General features: G+C 42.1%; 1 protein-coding gene across 1 annotated transcript in view; it reads left to right on the forward strand.

Moving 5' to 3' along the window:
* CLSTN1 (calsyntenin 1) overlaps positions 1-18644 on the forward strand; it is a 101332-nt gene that overhangs the window by 46087 nt on the left and 36601 nt on the right. Inside the window, exons 4-7 of the mRNA XM_006873115.1 lie at positions 1711-1833; positions 13873-13902; positions 15228-15423; positions 17375-17583. Coding sequence (XP_006873177.1) covers positions 1711-1833; positions 13873-13902; positions 15228-15423; positions 17375-17583 — 558 coding nt within the window. The remainder of the gene's footprint in view (positions 1-1710; positions 1834-13872; positions 13903-15227; positions 15424-17374; positions 17584-18644) is intronic.

Consider the following 18644-nt stretch of genomic DNA (forward strand, 5'->3'; position numbering starts at 1 on the left):
TCTGCATCTGGCTTGAACCTCTGGTAATTTCCTCTCAATGTCCTGTTGGAGCTGTTTTTGAATGATTTCACTTGCATGTGCTAGTAATAATATTGTCTGATGATTTCCACATTCCTTTCTCTTTGGAATGGGCCCAAATATGGATGTATTCCAACCCCTTGACCTGGTAGCTGTCTTCCAGATATCTTGTCATAGATGAGTTCCTCCAATGCTGCATCAGTTTGTTGAAAGATTTCAATTTGTATTCCATCAGTTTCCAAGGCCTTGTTCTTTGCCAATGTCTTCAGTGCACCTTGGACTTTAATTCCTTCAGTACCACTGGCTCTTGATCCTATGCTGTCTCTTGAAATTGTTGAACATCGTCCACTTCTTTTTGGTGCAGTGTCTCGGTATATTTCTTCCATCTTCTTTTGATGCTTTCTACATCATTCAATGTTTTCCACATAGAATCCTTCAGTATTTCAAGTTGAGGCTTGAATTCTTACTTCAGTTCTTTCAACTTGAGAAATGCTGAGTACTGGTCTTCCCTTTTGGTTTTCTTAACTCAAGGTCATTGCACATTTCATTATAATATTTGACTTTGTCACCTGAAGCTGCCTTTTGAAAACTTCTGTTCAGCTCTTCTACCTCCTCATTTCTTCCATTTGCTTTAGCATCTCTATTCTGAAGAGCAAGTTTCAGAGTCTCTTCTGACATCCATTTTGGTCTTTTCCTTCTTTCTTACCTTCTTGATGACCTTTTACTTTCTTCTTGTATAATTTTCTTTAGTTATTAGTGTCTAATGCATCAAATGTGTTCTTGAGATGGTCTTTAAATGCATATGGGATATGTTCAAGGTCAAAGTTTTGCTCATGTGGACTTCTTTTAATTTTTTTTTTTTGCTTCAACTTGAACTTGCACATGAGCAATTGATCATCTGTTCTCTTCCACAGTCTGCCTCTTACCTTGTTTGGGCTGATGATATGGAGCATTTCCACTGTCATTTATCACAGAGATGGTTAATTTGATTTCTGTGTATTCTATCTGGTGAGGTCCATGTGCATAATTGTCTTTTAGGCTTCTTCAAAAAGGTATTTGCAATGAAGAAGTCATTGGTCTTGCAAAATTCTATCATATGACCCCCAGCATCCGTTTAGAGCAATTTACTTCTGATGTCTGGTTGCTTTATGGGCTCAGCTGATTTATACAATTGGGCTGCTAATCTCAAGTGTAGCAGTTTGAAACTATCAGCAGTTCCACAGGAGAAAGATGAGGCTTTCTGCTCCCGTAAAGATTTACAGCCTTGGAAACCCTGTACAGGGTCTCTCCAAGGCACATAACAACAGTTTTAGAATTAAGGGACACTGTGGGCTAGGTGTTGGGCTGCTTGTCTCAAGATGTGGCAGTTCAAACCCACCAGCCCCTCTGTGGGAGTTGAGGCTGTCTGCTTTCATACAGATTTACAGTCTTGGGGTCTCTAAGGAGCCGTAACACACTGTCCCATGGGATCACTGTGAGTCGGAATTGACTAGATGGTATTGGTGGGTTAATACTACTATTTCATTACATTTGGGCCTTGATTAAAAACTTTGCAACAAAAGATGTAAGACAAATGAGAGTTTTATTTCAATACTATAACTGAACAGATTGTTTTTTCATAAAAAGCAGTAATGAGTTTAAAATGATAATTCTAACCTTGTATATTTTCTTTCTTTTCTCTCCCCAATACAGTTAATAAACATAAACCATGGCTTGAGCCCACCTATCATGGTATCATTACAGAAAACGATAACACAGTCCTCCTGGACCCTCCTCTGATTGCCCTGGATAAAGACGCCCCTCTACGCTTCGCAGGTACCAGAATGGTTGTTATTTACTCCTGATGAATTCAGACGGGATGGGAAATGCTGTATGCAGCCCATTTCTGAACCTCTGTGGAAACGTCTTGGTAGCAAAGTGTTATCCGTGGCTCCTGTGCACCAGATGTTTTCCTTTTCATTTTGACAGTAGAGACAGCTGACCAAATGTGACTCTCTGCATTCCTGGTCTTGGTGGAGCCAGGTAGATCCTATCCAGGTCCATGTGTCTCAAAGTTGAGTGTGGGCACATAGTACCTAGGGGATCTGGGGAAAACAGAGATGAACTAGGCCTGGAGGAACCTCAGACTTCGTCTGTAACTTGGTCCCAGGTGATGCTAACACTGCTGTCTTTGGGCAGAGATTTAGATAACTAGATAATTATGCTGCTGGTCTCTTCATGGCAAAGAATTAGCTTATTACAGCACAAGATTTTCTTTATGCTTCCTAGATTTCAGGTGTCTGAAAAAAAAGTTTAAAACAAAACAAAAAAAAGCATTAAGCGCTCTTTATAGAGGAATCCTTTTGGCTTAGATTTTATTTCTAATACATTTTTAACCTGACCTCTTTCATGAAACTTTAACACCTAAGTCTTTTGTAGAGACAAATCTCTAGGATTACTTTGGAAATTTTCATAATGTGTAATAGGTTTCCACTTCGCTAGAATTTAATCATACTTTCTAGATCAAAATTGGTTTTGATTCCTATCAGATATTCATATCTGTGTCCTGAATTGATGAAGGGCATTTGCTGTTTACCTCTTTCTTTGCCCTAGAATGGGGATTGATATTGTAAAATTAAGTTTTAAAGGATGGTTTTTGCATGCTAGAATACAGCTTCGTTAACTAAAGAGTGTGTTTTGTTTGCAAACATGGACTAAGAGAAATAACATCATCCATACATTTTTGCGACAGTTAAGCAAGGAAATGAACATGGGGTTGTTTCTGAGGAGTTATTTTGAAAAAGAAATTTGTGCTTCATTCTGCTCAAGTGCCACATCGTATTTTCCGAAACGTGGCCTGAAAAATTAGCATGTGCTGTTCGAGAGAGCGATGGAGACAGACCTTTCCAGTTCATTGTATTTATTCATCTAAAATCCTATTAGATGGACAATAGAGGAAGTAGTCTGTGCTGTGAACACACACAGAGCACTTATTCAGCAGCTGAGGTGATTTGTGGTTTTCCCCCAGATTGAAAATCATTTTTAGCATTGCATGTTGGTTTCCTCTGTCCTAACTAGTTTTTTTTTCCTTAGCATTTGTGCATGACCATATATATACACACACAGCCCTGCACACACCATACTTGCTTATTATATAGTTTCTCCTTATGAGTATGATGCTTAATGCTATATAAATCATTTTAAAGGGCTATCTCCCTTGTGTTTTGAGTGGACGTAGATGCGTTTCTGACACCTCATGCATTTTAAGAAGTGATTGAAGCCAAGAGTTCATGTTTACTCCCTAAAATCTTTCTTTACCGTGTGAAGGGTCAGCTGCACACAGTCCCCTAGCATTTGTGGAACACTAGCTCCTACATTAAGGAGCCTTGAGGGACAACAGTTAAGTGCTTGGCTGCTAACCGCAAGGTCAGCAGTTCGAACTCACCCAGCAACTCTGCGGAAGAAAGATGTGGCAGTCTGCTTCCATAAAGATTGTTGTTGTTGGTGTGTGCTGTGGAGTTGGTTCTGACTCATAGCGACCCTGCACAGGGTTTCCAAGGCTGTAAATAAATCTTTACGGGAGCAGAATGCCCCATCTTTCTCCCGCAGAACCACTGGTAGTTTCGAACTGCTGACCTTGCGGTTCACAGCTCAATTCGTAATCACTATGCTACCAGAGCTACAGCCTAGGAAACCCTATGAGACAGTTCTGCTTTGTCCTTTGGGATTGATGTGAGTCAGAATGGACTCATATCATCTGTATTGTTAATCATGCACAACACTTTAAAAAGCATCTACAGTGTTTCAGGCATTATTCCAAGTGCTTTCCAGATTTGGATTTAATGCGCACAACAGTCTCATTAGGTAAGTGCTGTTTGTAGCCACCTCCATTTTAAAGACAAGGAAGCAGAGGCCTGTTACCTGCTCTGGGTCATACAGCTAGTATGTGAGTATGTGGCAGAGACAGGAAGTTTCGAAAGGGAGGAGGAATTGAAGTGTGCATGGCGAGGAGTAACTTGAAGAAAAAAACCATAGCAATAAAGCAGCACTTATATTTTTCTTTGTCATTTCATTTTATGGTATTGTTTATCCAAAGTTAATGTCCTATCACAAATTTAATATTAGTTAAAAATAGTTTTATAGCGTGATTTTCATTGATGTTACATATTGACTTTTTTTTTTTTTTTTTAACTATAAAGAGAAGCAGTTTAGAACTAAGTAAGACATAGTGATAACTTGATTATATTTGTCATGGTGGTGGTGTGCCGTGAAGTTGGTTCTGACTCTTAGTGACCCTGCATAGGGTTTCCAAGGCTATAAATCTTTATGGGAGCAGAAAGCCTCATCTTTCTCCTGCAGAACGGCTGATAGGTCTGAACTGCTGACCTTGAGGTTACCAGCCCAACTCGTGACCATTATGCTTCCAGAGGTCTTTATATTTGTCATGTTGTTGTTGTTGTTGTTGTTAGTACTGTGGAGTCAGTTCCGACACACAGTGACCCTGCACAGGGTTTCCGAGGCTGCAAATCTTTACAGAAGCAGAAAGTCTGATCTTTCATAGTGGGCAGATAAGCGAATATTTTTCTTTTGGAGATTTTTCACGGGGGAGCCCAGCAACGCACCACACATACACATGAGCGTAAGTCAAAATGTATTGCTACAAAATTATAGAAACCTTTTAAACAAAAATATCAAAATGTGAAGCTATTGTTTTTTGACATGCCCTCCATCTAGGTCTACACACTCCTGAAGACAGTGTTTCCAGCTCTCTAACTCTCCTCGGAAGAAATCTCCCCTCTTTGATTTATACCAGGACAAAACGGCCAGTTTGGGCATCATTGAGGAATTCAAATTATGTTCCTTTTAAATGCTCTTTGAGTATGGGGAATAAAAAGAAGTCTGAAAGGGCAAGATTAGGGCTGTAGGATAAAGTTTCCCAATCAAATTCTTGTAGGACAGCCCTTGCTAACCCTCCAAGAATGAATGAATGTATTGTTGTGATCAGAAACAATTCCTTAGTGCAACTTTTCTGGTCTTTTCTCACCAAAGCGGTTTTCAGTTTTCTAAAATTCTTCACAGTAAGCCCTCATGATTCTCCTGTGCCCTTCTAGGAAGTCTGTCAAGATTACGTCTTTGAAATTCTCAAAAACAGTCATGGTAACATTCTGAGCGGCCCTCTTTGCCTTGATCTGAACTGGCCAGCAGATCCCCTCCAGCACCATGGTTTGATTGTTGTTGTTAAGTGCTGTCGATTTGGTTCCAACTCATAGCTAGGACCTCATTTTTGAGACCTCTCGGTGTGATGCTGTAGGATAAATCCTGGACTGCTAACCACAAAGTAGAATATTCAAACCCATTGGCCGCACCTTGGAAACCCTATGTGGGGCTGCTACGAGTTGGAACCGACTTACCGGCGCTTAACAACAACAACAACAAAACAAGACTAAGACAGTATTACTTACTGAGAAAACATTTCTGTCTCCATCTACTGGTTGCAGAGACATGTTTAAGCACGTTTTATTGGGAATAAACTGAAATAGAAACATAGTAGCAATACTTTTTGATGGAGCCTAATGCTTATATATATATATATATATATATATATTCCTCCCGATATAATTCATATACTATAAAATTCATCCTATTTAAGTCTAGAATTCAGTGGTTCATAGTACATTCATGGAGCTGTGCACTAATTCCAGAACATTTTCTTGCCTGTCCCCTTTAGCATTGTCTCCCCATTCCCTTCGCACTAGCCCCAGCCAACCAGTAATATGCTTTCTGACTCTGTAAGTTTGTCTATTTTAGATATTTCAGACGAATGCAATAATATAATATGTGGTCTTTTGTGACTATTTCCACTCAGTATGTTTTCAAGATTCATCCATATTTTATAGCATGTATTAGGCCTTCATTCCTTTTTATGGCTTGGTAATATTCCATTGTATGGATGCCTACCACCATGTGTGTATCTATCACTTGGAGTCTGGTGTGGCACTGTGGGTTAAGGCGCTAGGCTGCAAAGTTGGTTTGAACCACAAGGTCGGCAGTTTAAGCTCACCATCTACTCCTTGGAAACTCTACTCAGGATTGCTGTAGGTCAGAACTGACTCGACAACACTTAACAGCAACAGCAGTTTATCACTGGTGGACATTTGGGTTGCCTCCACTTTTTTGGCTATTCTGAATAATGCTGCTATGAGCATTTGTGTACAAGTTGTTGACAAGACAAAGGTTTTCATTTCTCATGGGAATATACCTAGGGGTGAAATTGATATTCATATATTCTCGACTGACACATGGTCCTTCCTCTTCTCTGCCCGAGGAGGGAGGGAGCAGCTGTATGAAGTAGAGAAGGGGACATCGCCCATGTCACTTTCCTTTCTTTGTTCTTCTGTTGCTCTGGTATGAATCCAACCACAGCTCAGAATAATGTCTTCCTGAGGCCATAACAGACAGGCAGGAACACAGACTCTCGACCCACTGGCCTGCATTGGAATCCTACTTGTTGGCTGTGTGGCTTATACCAAATTTCTTAACCACTCCATGCCTAACTTTCATCATTCATACAATGGGGAGGATAATGTTACGTATTTCATAAATAGTAACTTATTTATTTGTATATGTAGAGAGTTTGAAACAATGCTTTCTCATGTTGCTCTTGTTGCTAATAATAACACACTGCCATGGAGTTGGTTCTGACTCATAACAACCCTATAGGACAAAGCCGAACTACTCCTTAGGGTTTCTGAGGCTGTAAATCTTTATAGGCGCAGACAGCCTCATTGTTCTTCTCTGGAGCAGCTGGTGGGTTTGAACCGCTGACCTTGTGGTTAGTAAGTAGCCCAGTGCTTAACCTACCGTTCCACCAGGGCTCCTTTTATAATCCTGTAATCTTTAAAAATATTTTTTCACTTAAGGTTCTGTGAAAAATGCTTTTTCATCTTGCCCTACATAGTATCTCTGGTGTTCTGTTGTCTCACAGAGTTTTAAAGGTGATTTTCCTGGGTAAGACAGGCCGTAGCTGGAGCCTGATTTTGATCTTTGATTGGTTTTGGTGGCGGTGGTGGTGTATTGGCGGCTGCAACAGCCTGTTCCATCAGTGGGGCAGTGGCGGATCTCTGTCCTTCACGGGGGCTATTTGCTCGAATTCTTGTCACCATTCTCATGGGGTTGTCATTCTGCTATCCCTGTTTCCCAGTTGAGGAAACTCAGAATTCCCATCTACCTGGGTTTCCACTGAATTGCTCATTCCTAGAGCAGTGCCTGGGATGAGTAGACACTCCAGAAATGTTTTAGCTGGTGCAGCTGTGGGTGACCAAGGTCACAATCACACAGCTCATAAACAAGAGTGCTGCCTCCCACCCTGTAGCCTAACTTTCCAGCCTGAGTTCTTAGACTCCCTATGTTGACTCCCATGACGTTATTACTAAAAAACTTGAACATTCTGGTTTGTAGTCTGATCCCATGATGATGCCTGTGTGTGGGCAGCCCCTGGAGTTTGCTTGTCAGAAAGACATGAATGTGTCATGTGAGAAGCTCAGTGTCGGGGATTTGTGGGGAGGAGTTTGCTGGCTTGTCATTGGGCAGACATTGACCTTGAGTGTACAGGGACTAACCCAGAGTGCTTTCTTGGGGTAAAACTGTGAGAGTAAAGTCTTGGTACTCAACGTGTATTTTAGGAAGTTGTTGTTGTTATTTGTTACCACTGAGTCAGTTCGGATTCACAGCAACCCCGTGTGTTTCAGGGAACTGCTCCGTAGGGTTTTTGAGGCTGTGACATTGGAAGCAGGTCACCAGGCCTGTCTTTTAAGGTCCCTCGGGTGGGTTCAAACAGCCAACCTTTTGGTTAATAACCTTTTGAGACACCCAATTAAAATGAGTTTCTCTGCTTCTTTTCATCAGCCTGCTAGAAGCCAGTTTTAATGTGTGTAAGAAGTGTAGAAGTTTGGTGGGACGGTGGTTAAAATCCAGCCGTGAAATAATGAGCTATTTTCAAGATCAGTTTACTTAATCTGCTTGTGTTAGGCCTATTCTGATAGTAAAATGGCATGATTTTTGTTTTCAGTAAGAGAGTAAAATGTAAATCAAGTTTATAGGGCAGAAAGTGTCTTTTCATTTTTGATTAGAAGATGATTACGTAAGCAGGGACTTTTGAGATGAGCTAAGACGGCATTCCATTTAATGCATGATATTGCTCGTAAGCCAACTGTCATCATACTGTGCGGTCTTCCAAGCACCTGTGTGCTCGGCATTCCATTTAATGCATGATACGGCTCGTAAGCCAACTGTCATCATACTGTGAGGTCTTCTAAGCACCTGTGTGCTCCGTTAGCAAAAGTTTGAGATTTGTGGGCTAGTATGCCACTCTTGTTGAATGCTTGCTATGTAGTTTCCTGTGCATTGACAATTTGTCTTGACACCTGACGTAGGTTTCTAGCAATTATTCAGATATTAGACAATTATAAGTATAAAACACAAAGCAAATTTTACATATTGTGTGTTTAGTGGTAATTTAAAGTGCCGTGGTGATGCATTGGTTAAAGCACTTGGCTGCCAACCAAAAAGGTCGGTGGTTCAAACCCCCCAGCTGCTCCATGGGAGTCTGTAAATCTTCTGTAAAGTCTTACAGTCTTGGAAACCTTCCAAGGCAATTCGCCTCTGTTCTACAGAGTCGCTACTAGTCAGGACCAATTTGATGGTGATGAGTACGTGGATGGCACAGTGATTAAGCACTCAGCTGCTTACTAGAAAGGTTGACAGTTCAGACTTTCCAAGAGGCTCTGTAGAAGAAAGTCCTCAGCAATCTGCTCTTACAAAGATTTTCACTGTTGAAAACTGTATGAGACCGTTCTTCTCTGTCACAAGGTGTCGCTGTGAGTTGGAAAAAAAAAAAAAAAAGACTCAACAGTACCTAATGACAACAACAATGGAGATTTAAAAGCTTTTGAGCCATGTATACAGGTCTCGTTGTTGCAACTTTTTAGAGTTGTGTTCTCTGCACTGTGCTCATTAGAAGGCTGAGCACTTCCTTTTCTGTTTGAGTATTGGTGCTTCTATTCCAGGGTTCATTTTCCTTAACCTTCCTGGACAGAATGCAGAAAGTTTTACAAGATTTGGTTAAATGATTGTGGTATGAACAGAATCCAAAAGAAATGTCCGGGCAAGGATGGGAACTTTATTTTTTCATAGATGCTTCATGAGAAACACACTCAGAAAATCTGTGATAGCTTTTCTCCAGATTCTTTGCAATTTATGTGATTCAAATTCCCTAAGGATGACTGATGAGTTTAAGCATGCAAAGTCATTGCCCAATCTTATATTTTTAGCGTATGCAACTGGGCTGACATGCTCACAGTAATGGGGGGAGGGGCTGTATTAGGTTTTGCCATGTGAAACTGGCTTTTTTTGTAATGTTGGAAATGATCACGTGGTGAAAATTTCACACAGTCCAACCTAGTATAAGTCAGTCATCCATTGAGTAGCAATTTTAAATAAGTATCTAGGTGTTAGAACAGAAACCTCATTTTATCAGTTAATGGTTAGAATGAAGCAGTTGCCCCTCAGGAAAGGTTCAGCCTCCTCCTGGTGTGGTGCTATGGGTTAATGAGCTGGACTGCAAAGTCGGGTTTGAACTACAAGGTCAGCAGTTCAAGCTCACCAGCTGTTCCTTGGAAACCCTATATAGGGTCGCTATGGGTCCTAACTGACTCGACGGCTCGACGGCACTTAACAACAACAACAATGCTGGCTCCTTTAGAGAACATTAACAAAGCATGGATAACCTAGATGAAAAGGTAAACCCAGCACTGACAGAGAGTTATCCGCGAAGACTAGGAAGGTTATCATTCAGAGCAGAGTAAGAGAGGCAACTTGGGAGTTTGTAATTTATACGTAGGAAAAAGTGATGTGATTGAGAAGGCAAGGAAGGGACTCCATAAGGCAAAGCTTGAGTTTCCATAAAAGCATGGGTAGAATGTGCTAGGCAGCGAAAGTCAGGGGAAAGGTAGGAACAGAAATGGGAAGTGGCAAGGCTTCCAGGGAACAAGTGAATAGATGAGCTTGTGTGGCATGCAGTATGGAGAGCAGAAGGTTGGACTTACTCAGCTTGGGACCTAATGGTTTCCACCAGGAAGTGGAATGGATGGGGCGTTCTCTCTTTCTCTCTTTTTTTTCTTCCCAGTTTTTATTGTAAACTGAGTGATAGTTTATATGGGAGAACATCAGCTTTACACCATCGTTTCACTGCAATGATTACAATCTCCTCTGTGCATCATCATACAACAGTATTTGCTTCCATTCCCTTTGCTGGTGTTTTTTTTTTTTTTGGTGTAGGGGGATGCACACAAAAACACTCAAGAATATATAATCTATATAATCACTTAAACAACCAAAGGGCACAGTCTGCAAGCCTGCCTCCTGGTTGTCAGCACTCAGTCCTTCTCTTTTCATGAGTCTAGAGTCCTTAGCTGCTCCCTCTCTTCATGTCCCCGTCTCTGTCCCCCATCTCTGGTGTCGCTGCTTCTCTGGATAGGGTTCCGCATTCTGCCTGTGCTCCTCTCCCTTGATGGTCCTAGGGTTCTCTGTTTCTGGACTGTAAGATTAACTACTCCCCTGTTTTTGTTACAAAACTTCTACCTTTACAGTTGTGACCGTTGTAATTAGTCATGATAACAATTACTCACTGTTGAGCAATAAGAATCTTATCCCCATCTCTATTCACCAGACCCATCTAGACAATATGTAAACTATTCAGTGCAGTCTCTGCTTTCCTCACACACTCTTAAGCGAAACTCCCTCTTGAAAACTTGTAAGCCAGTCACTTGGTGCCTTTATCATTGGGTGTTCTCTTGCATGTGGTTTTCCAGTACTGCAGCCAACATTTCATCCAACTCTGCACCCACTTAGGTCCCTTGTGTAGACTTCCCAACTCTACTCTCGGCCGCCTGAGTTTGTTTCCACAGGGCTACAGCCTAAGAATCCCTGACAGACAGACAGGTTTGGAAACCACTGATAGATAAGTTTTCTCAAAGCACAGTCTTCAGTCTGTTTGTATCAGAACCATCTAAGAGTGCTCATTAAGAATATAGATTACTGGACTCCTCTCCAGAGCTGCTAACTCAAGATTTTCTAGCAGGTGGGATTTGGCAAAACGTATTTTAAACACGTTTTCCAAGTGGTTCTTGGCACACAAAAATTTGAGACCTGCTGCAGTTAATGGATGAGCTTGTGAGAGCATAGCCCAGGTAGTGAAGGAATCTTGAACAACTCTGCTGATGATTCCCACAAGTGAGCTTGGCCAGAAACTAGGCAGGATCAGAAAGCAAGGGAACCAGCTCAGTTTAGGACCAACATAGACATCCCAGCTGGGCATGGGCACCAAGGCTGAACAGGGCAGAGAGAAGGGGGCTAGAGAGGACTTATCAGGGCTAGTGCATTGGGCCTTTGTTAAGTCAGCAGATGTCCCTTTCCTTTCTAAACAGACCCTTGATCTCTTTCCCAATGGGTGCAGAGCGCAGAGGGTCTGCAATTTGTAACCTGCCTCCCTGAGCAAAATGTGTGCCCAACCCTGTTCCTTCCTTGGGATTTGGATACTGATCAGAGAAATGACGACATTAAAAGTGGTTAGTATCCAATTTGGTCTCGGTAGTGGTGAGCACTGTCCAGGCTGGTTTGCTCTGGGACCATTGTGAGTCCCATTTCCTGTCTTCTGAGTTGCCTTGGGAGGCTTGTTTCCAAGTCTCTTTCTTTAGTCTACCATCAAGTCCATGAGTTCCCAAGAACTTTTTGTAAATTCCCTTTTATTTGAGTTAGCTAGAATGGATTTCTGTTGCTTGCAACCAAAGAACCTTACCTGTTAGAGCCAGCACTAATGACCTCAGTAAGGTATGAAGAAACTATATAGAGGCAAAGAGACTCTTAAGAGTTAGAGATTACCCTTCTCATTTGTGGAAGGAGACATAGAAAACAGCAGGACCAGCTCAGCTATAGAGAAACATCTATACATGGGTAGGTAGCGTCAGGCATGGACCCAAGTGCTTATTGGAACATTATTTATAATAGCAAAAAAAAAACAAAAAAAAAACGAATTCAGACATATTCACTCAGTGAAAGATAATCATTGTAATTAATAGTGAACATCCCCTGAGTACTGTCTTTGTGCCAGGCAGTGTTTATACATTACATATTACATGTTGTGAGTGCTGTCGAGTCAGTTCCAACTCATAGTAACCCCGTATGGGGTTTCTGAGGGTTTTTTATCTTCGTGGGAGCAGAAAGCCTCATATTTCTCCCATGGCGGGTTCGAACCTCGCGGCTGGCGGGCTCGAACCTTAGATCTTGTGTCACAGTCCAGTGCTTATCGTATGGAGCCATTGTGCACCCTGTGTTACACACTACTTATATTAATTTATTGGATTCACATGACTACGTCGTAATGTAAGCAAATAATCTAGGTGTATACGTCAACAAGGGTGAGTGAATCTTAGATAGATATGCAAGGTTGTATGAAAAAAGCAAGCCACAGAAATTGCACACCATGGGATACTAGTTTTTAAACTTAAAAAAGCAAGGAAAGCAAAACAAATTGTTCAGGAATACTCAAACCATTAAGAAAAGCCAAGAAACTCAAAATATGTGTCCTTGTGGGAAGAGAAGGATACAATTGGGCAGGTCAGGCAAGTCTGCTGAGAGGCAGCTAGGCCTTTGTCTTCTCATGTTTCTATTGTAGAGTAGTTATACAACATGAAGCAGAATCCAGTTTGACTTGTTAGGACCATGCTCTCATGTAATAAAAAACCGTGATTACTGTAGCATTGCTGGTTTCAGTTCATAAGGAGCAGTGGGTTAAGCATTGGGCTCACTGCAAGGTCGGTGGTTCAAACCCACCAACCACTCCACAGAGCAAGATGAGACTCTCTGCTCCCATAAAGGTTTATAGTCTTGGAAACCCAGGGAGTACTTGTATTCTCTCCAGTAGGTTGCTGTGAGTGTTGATGGCAGTCGGTTTGGTCAGTTCACATTTGAGCAAATGTTCCTTTGTTGTTGTTAGTGCCTTCGAGTCAATTCTTACTCGTAGAGATCCTGTGTATTACAGATAATGCACTAGACCGCAAGGTCAACTTGAACTGCAAGATAGGTGGTTCAGACTCACCAACTGCTCCTCGGAAGCCCTGTACAGGATTGCTGTGAGTCAGATTCGACTGAACAGCACTTACAGCAACAATGGCAGCAACATAGGGTTCCCAAGGAGCGGCTGGCTGGTGAGTTTGAACCACCGATCTTGTGGTTAGCAGCCCCAGTGCTTGTGCCACAGCATCACACCAGGGCTCCAGTGTTGCATTAGATGAGTGATTAGTCATGATTGGGTGCTTCGATAAGAAAAAACAACATTGTTATTCAATTGAAGAACAAAGAGGTTGTTAGAACCTTATGCTACAAATTTCTGTTTCAGTAAACGTAATAATGAGGTGAATGTTACTAGACTCTAAGGGAATTTAGCATGAAAATGAAAACTGCAAACTGTAAAAGAATAAAAATAAAATACTATTCTCACCCAAATGTTCATTAAAAAATGATGAGTGAGTCAAATGGTGTCTTATGGTATAATGGAGCATTATGGCAGCATTTCATCCCCAAGTGGCTGCCATGTCAAAGCTGGGCAGTCTTCCATGGTAAGTTGGGTTCAAAGTGGCATTTCGTTATTGGGACTGTACCTTTGCTGTAGCAATTCTAGCAGCTAACTGCAGAGCTCCTTGTTAAGTTATATGTCAAGCTTTTCTCTGTAATATGTACGCCTTTTAACTTTTTTTCCTTGTTGTTCCGTCTTCATTCTTTCCTGTATGACTGACATGGGTTTATCTTTTCTCCCTTTAGAGAGTTTTGAGGTGACAGTCACCAAAGAAGGTGATGAAGGGTTCTTTCTATCCCTCTTATGAATCTTAACCCACTAACTTTGTTGATAAAATTGGGAATCAGCCCTTGAAGAGAAGATATTGTCATGTTCTTTTGCCCCAATTTATTCTCCTATTTGTTTCTATTTTTAAATATATTGATGGAAATTGTATGTAACCAAACCCTTGGTTAGAAATATCTGGAAATCAGACATCCATTTGAACTATATGGATAGTAACCATGCATCAGAAAATAAAGAAAAAGTTGAAAATTTAAAAGAATTTTTGCTTTGTAACGACAGTTTCCTATTTGTGAGTTCAATCATAATTTCTGTATGCGATACATTTTGTGACATTTTATATGTACACCAAAACATTGATACATGTACTCCCTGGGCAAGAGTGGAAGAATAGATTTTCACTCCTAGTAAAGTTTGTAAATCCACTTTGCAGTAGCTAAGTTCTGAGGCAGGTTTATCTTTCAGGTATGATAGGACAGACTGAGCAAAGGAAAGTGCATAGTTTGTAAATCCACTTTGCAGTAGGTAAGTTCTGAGGCAGGTTTATCTTTCAGGTGTGATAGGACAGACTGAGCAAAGGAAAGTGCAGCCAACCTCCCCTTCCCCACAGCAGTAATGGCCCTAGCAGTATGTGTTAGCTGTTGAAATGGATGCCTGAAGAGTTGGTATTTCTACCTGTTTCATTTAGTACTTTGTTTTGATTCCCTAATTTTAGCCAGGCTCATTGCACAGGAAGACTTGCTTCTTCTGATTTTTTTTTTTTCTCTTTTCTTTTTTGGGGGTGGTGGTGGTGGGAGGGTGGGGGACACAGAATTTCTGTAATTCTGGTGCTGAACCTATATCTCATGCTGCCTCCTCTCTCAACACTTAACTGTGTGTTTTAGCCTTCTCCCTGGTCTAAACCAAAACAAAAAACAAAAAAACCACGCTGCCCGGCTCTCCCCAGTAGGTGGGCAGTCTCTGGGCATTAACCAGGCCTTGGCTGTTTGCTAATGAGACCGACTTTGCCCCTGGATCCATCCTAAGTACTCCTGTGAAATGCCTGTCTATATTTTCTCTTTCTCTCTTTTGTACTCCTGCATGAATGGATGCAAAGTAAACGAGTTGCTTGGAAAGCCAGAACTTGCTTCTTTTTACTAAAGCCCCTGGAACTTACCCATGTTAAAGCACAGCGCCCTCGCTTTGTCCACAGCCCTCCAAATCCCTGGCTGCCAAATTGTTGTCATTTGTTTTCCTTTGGGGACGGAGGGTGGGTAGAGGGATGTGCGGAAGGGTCTATGTGGCAGAAATCCTAACTGTTTCTGCTTTGACTCCCCAGGTGAGATTTGTGAATTTAAAATTCACGGGCAGAGCGTCCCCTTTGATGCAGTGGTAGTGGATAAATCCACAGGTGAGGGACTGATTCGCTCCAAAGAGAAACTGGACTGTGAGCTGCAGAAAGATTACACGTTCACTATCCAGGCCTACGACTGTGGGAAGGGGCCCGATGGCAGCAACGTGAAAAAGTCTCATAAGTAAGTAAGCTGGACAAAGAGTGGAAGCAACTTACCAGGGAAGTGTGTGTCTGGATAGAAAGAATATAACAGTCACCTTTGCCCATGTCCCCAAGACTTTTCTTTGTGTTTGAAAGATAAGACAGCCGATGGCTCTCAACTGTCTACAGTTAGATTGTAAGCTCTTTGAGGGCAAGAACCATGTCTGTTTGTTTACTCTCTTGTGTATTGCTCCTAGCAAGAGTCTGACACATCTGAGGTGCTGAATTAATAATGATTGAATGTTTATCCCATCAAATATTCTATTGAAGAATATAAGACCCTACACTGAAAATTCGTAAAGCCCGCTTTTCTCCCCAAGGAAACTATTCTGTAGTTGCATGTATCTTTCACTGTGAATTCTAAGGGCTTAGTATTCATTTGTGCTGCTGAGAGTTCACTGACCTTTACACCCTGTCCTGGGTGTGTTCGTATGCTTCCTGTCAGGTGGGAATGGCGGGTGGGTGGAGAACAGGCTGGGCAAGACAGATTGAGAGTTATAATCCCTTCTCCACCACTTAACGAGCCTTTTGACATTAGGCAGATAATGTATTTTACTGAGTCTCCGAGGAGCTCTGGTAGCGTAGTGGTTACGAATCGGGCTGCGAACCACAAGGTCAGCAGTTCGAAACTACCAGCTGTTCCGCGGGAGAAAGATGAGGCTTTCTACTCCCGTAAAGATTTACACCCTCGGAAACCCTGTACAGGGTCGCTATGAGTCGGAACCGACTGTAAGGCACTTAACAACAACAACAACAAGGAAGGGAGCATGTGGTGAGATGACCTCTTGTAGGGTCACACCCAGTGGATTGATCTGTTGTGGGCTCTTGGTGGATGTACAGGTGCTGTGTGCTACTGGATCACCTGTCCTCCTTTCCCAGAGTGTGATATTATTACTGTTTTCTCTGAAAAGTATCGGTACCTTTTCTGAAGTCTGCCAGCTATTTTTATGTGTAGTCTGTTTTGATGAGGGACAAGAATGCCCATGTGTGGTCATTTCCATGCATAGTTATTCTCAAAGAGTCTGGAAAGCAAGTTAACACTACCAGTATAAACTAGCCCCTTACTGCTACCTGAAAAGGTGTGGAGCAGCCCACTTGGTTCTTTTGGTGTAGAGGAAGAGATCATGGTAATCTGATGACACCTATCTAAAGTCAGTGTGGGTAATAAGTGTGTACCCCATACCCAAGGGGAGGAGCTGAGGTAGCAGTAAAGGCTTGACCTCCCCAAAGTCCTTTATTTATGGGATCAGTAATGGATGAAGCTCTTAATGAAGCCGTCCCATGCTTTCTCCTTTGCTTACGCAATCTTCCTTTGGATATGTTTTGTATATTTTGCAACAACATATCCATTCTTAACTTTGTGATTAGAGAGGAGACTGATGACTGATATGTTTACCTCTCTTACGCGTGTCCTGATATAGTATTCCGCATATTGCTAAGGAAAATCCCTTTGTTGTTGTTGTTGTTGTTGTTGTTGTTGTTACGTGCCATTGAGTAGGTACCGACTCATAGTGACCTTACACACAGCAGAACGAAACACTGCCCGATCCTGGGCCAACCTCACTACTATTGCCACGCTTGAGTCCATCGATGCTGCCACTTGGCCAGTCCATCTCGTTGGGGGTTTTCCTGTTTTTCACTTACCCTCCACCTTACCAAACGTGATATCCTTGTCCAGCGACTAAAATCCCTAGTTTCTTCTATATTCCCACTTTTTCACCAGTTGGTGTATTCTTAGGACCTGGATGAATCAACCCAAATCTCTATTTCAGCTTTTGTCGTTTTCACTTTGAGTTAAAAACAGTCAACAGTTTGCTTGTCACTTATGAATTTCATGCAATAAGATGTTGGACAATGGACGTTTTAAAACGGGGCAGAATGGGTGTTGTTTGCGTAGAGAAAACCAGGTTTTTTCCCTTCTTTTCCACCAGAGCCGCTGTCCACATTCAGGTGAACGACGTGAACGAGTATGCACCTGTGTTCAGGGAGAAGTCCTACAAGGCGACAGTCATCGAGGGGAAGCAGTACGACAGCATTCTGAGGGTGGAGGCCGTGGACGCGGACTGCTCCCCGCAGTTCAGCCAGATTTGCAGCTATGAAGTCGTCACTCCAGATGTGCCATTTACTATCGACAAAGATGGTAAGCACAGAGGAGCATGTTTCACCATCCTGGGGCAGGCACAGTTCCTCCCAACCCTCCAGTGCTGAGGCCCTGTTTCTATACGGGACACTTTTTGCGGGAGCCCCATGGATTGGAGACTTGGCTTGGCGTGTGCACGTCTTCGAATTTAGATTTTCACTCTGTCCCCGACCCCCTGTTTTCCAGCACCCTGATAATCCTGTGTTCTCTTGTGAAGGTTTTTTCTTTTCTTTTTCCTTCCCACCAAAATCAAATGAAGACCACTCACTTAATGCATGTTTTATCTTTTAATCATCCCAGCTTCCAGGCCCCTCGAATCTGAATAAGACAAGTCATCTGTTCGTTGTCGTCCCCCAATTGAAGATGTGTACCTTACTGCTAGTGCTCGGTCCACCTCCAGCCTTAGTCATTGAACAGAATCAACTCCTTGTAGAGCTCCCTTCTTGGTTACAGTTGTAGCTTACTCTAGTGATCATACAGAAAGGGCACGGTCGTGGGTGCAATTATGGACATTGTCTATCTGTACCCTTTCACAAAAAACAAGCCTCTGCTCTAAGGGGATGGGTAGGAAATCTCTCTTTTTCTTGAACAAAGTAAATCTTTTAGCAAGAGTAGTTAGTGCAGATGTTGTTTGGATGATAGAATGTGTGCCTGTTTATAGTCTCTTATATGGACCCCAAAGGAGCTCTGGTAGTGTAGTGGTTACGAGTCCACCTACTAATCTTAAGGTCAGCAGTTCGAAACTACCAGTGGTTCCATGGGAGAAAGATGAGGCTTTCTGCTCCCATAAAGATTTACAGCCTCAGAAACCTTATACAGGGTCACTATGAGTCGAAACTGACCCCACGGCACATCACCACCACCACCATATGGACCACAAGGTCGGTTTGAACCAAAAAAGGTCAGTGGTTCAAAGTCATCAACTGCTCCTTGGAAACCCTATGCAAGGGCGCTGTTAGTAGGAGCCTACTCGATGGCACTTAGCAACAACAACAAAATATGTACAGTGTTAAGTGTTTAATAGAAAACCCAGTGTAGAACTCTAAGAATAAATGCAGGTT

The sequence above is a fragment of the Chrysochloris asiatica genome, unplaced genomic scaffold (assembly GCF_000296735.1).
Source record: "Chrysochloris asiatica unplaced genomic scaffold, ChrAsi1.0 scaffold00223, whole genome shotgun sequence".
NCBI classification, from domain to species: domain Eukaryota; kingdom Metazoa; phylum Chordata; class Mammalia; order Afrosoricida; family Chrysochloridae; genus Chrysochloris; species Chrysochloris asiatica.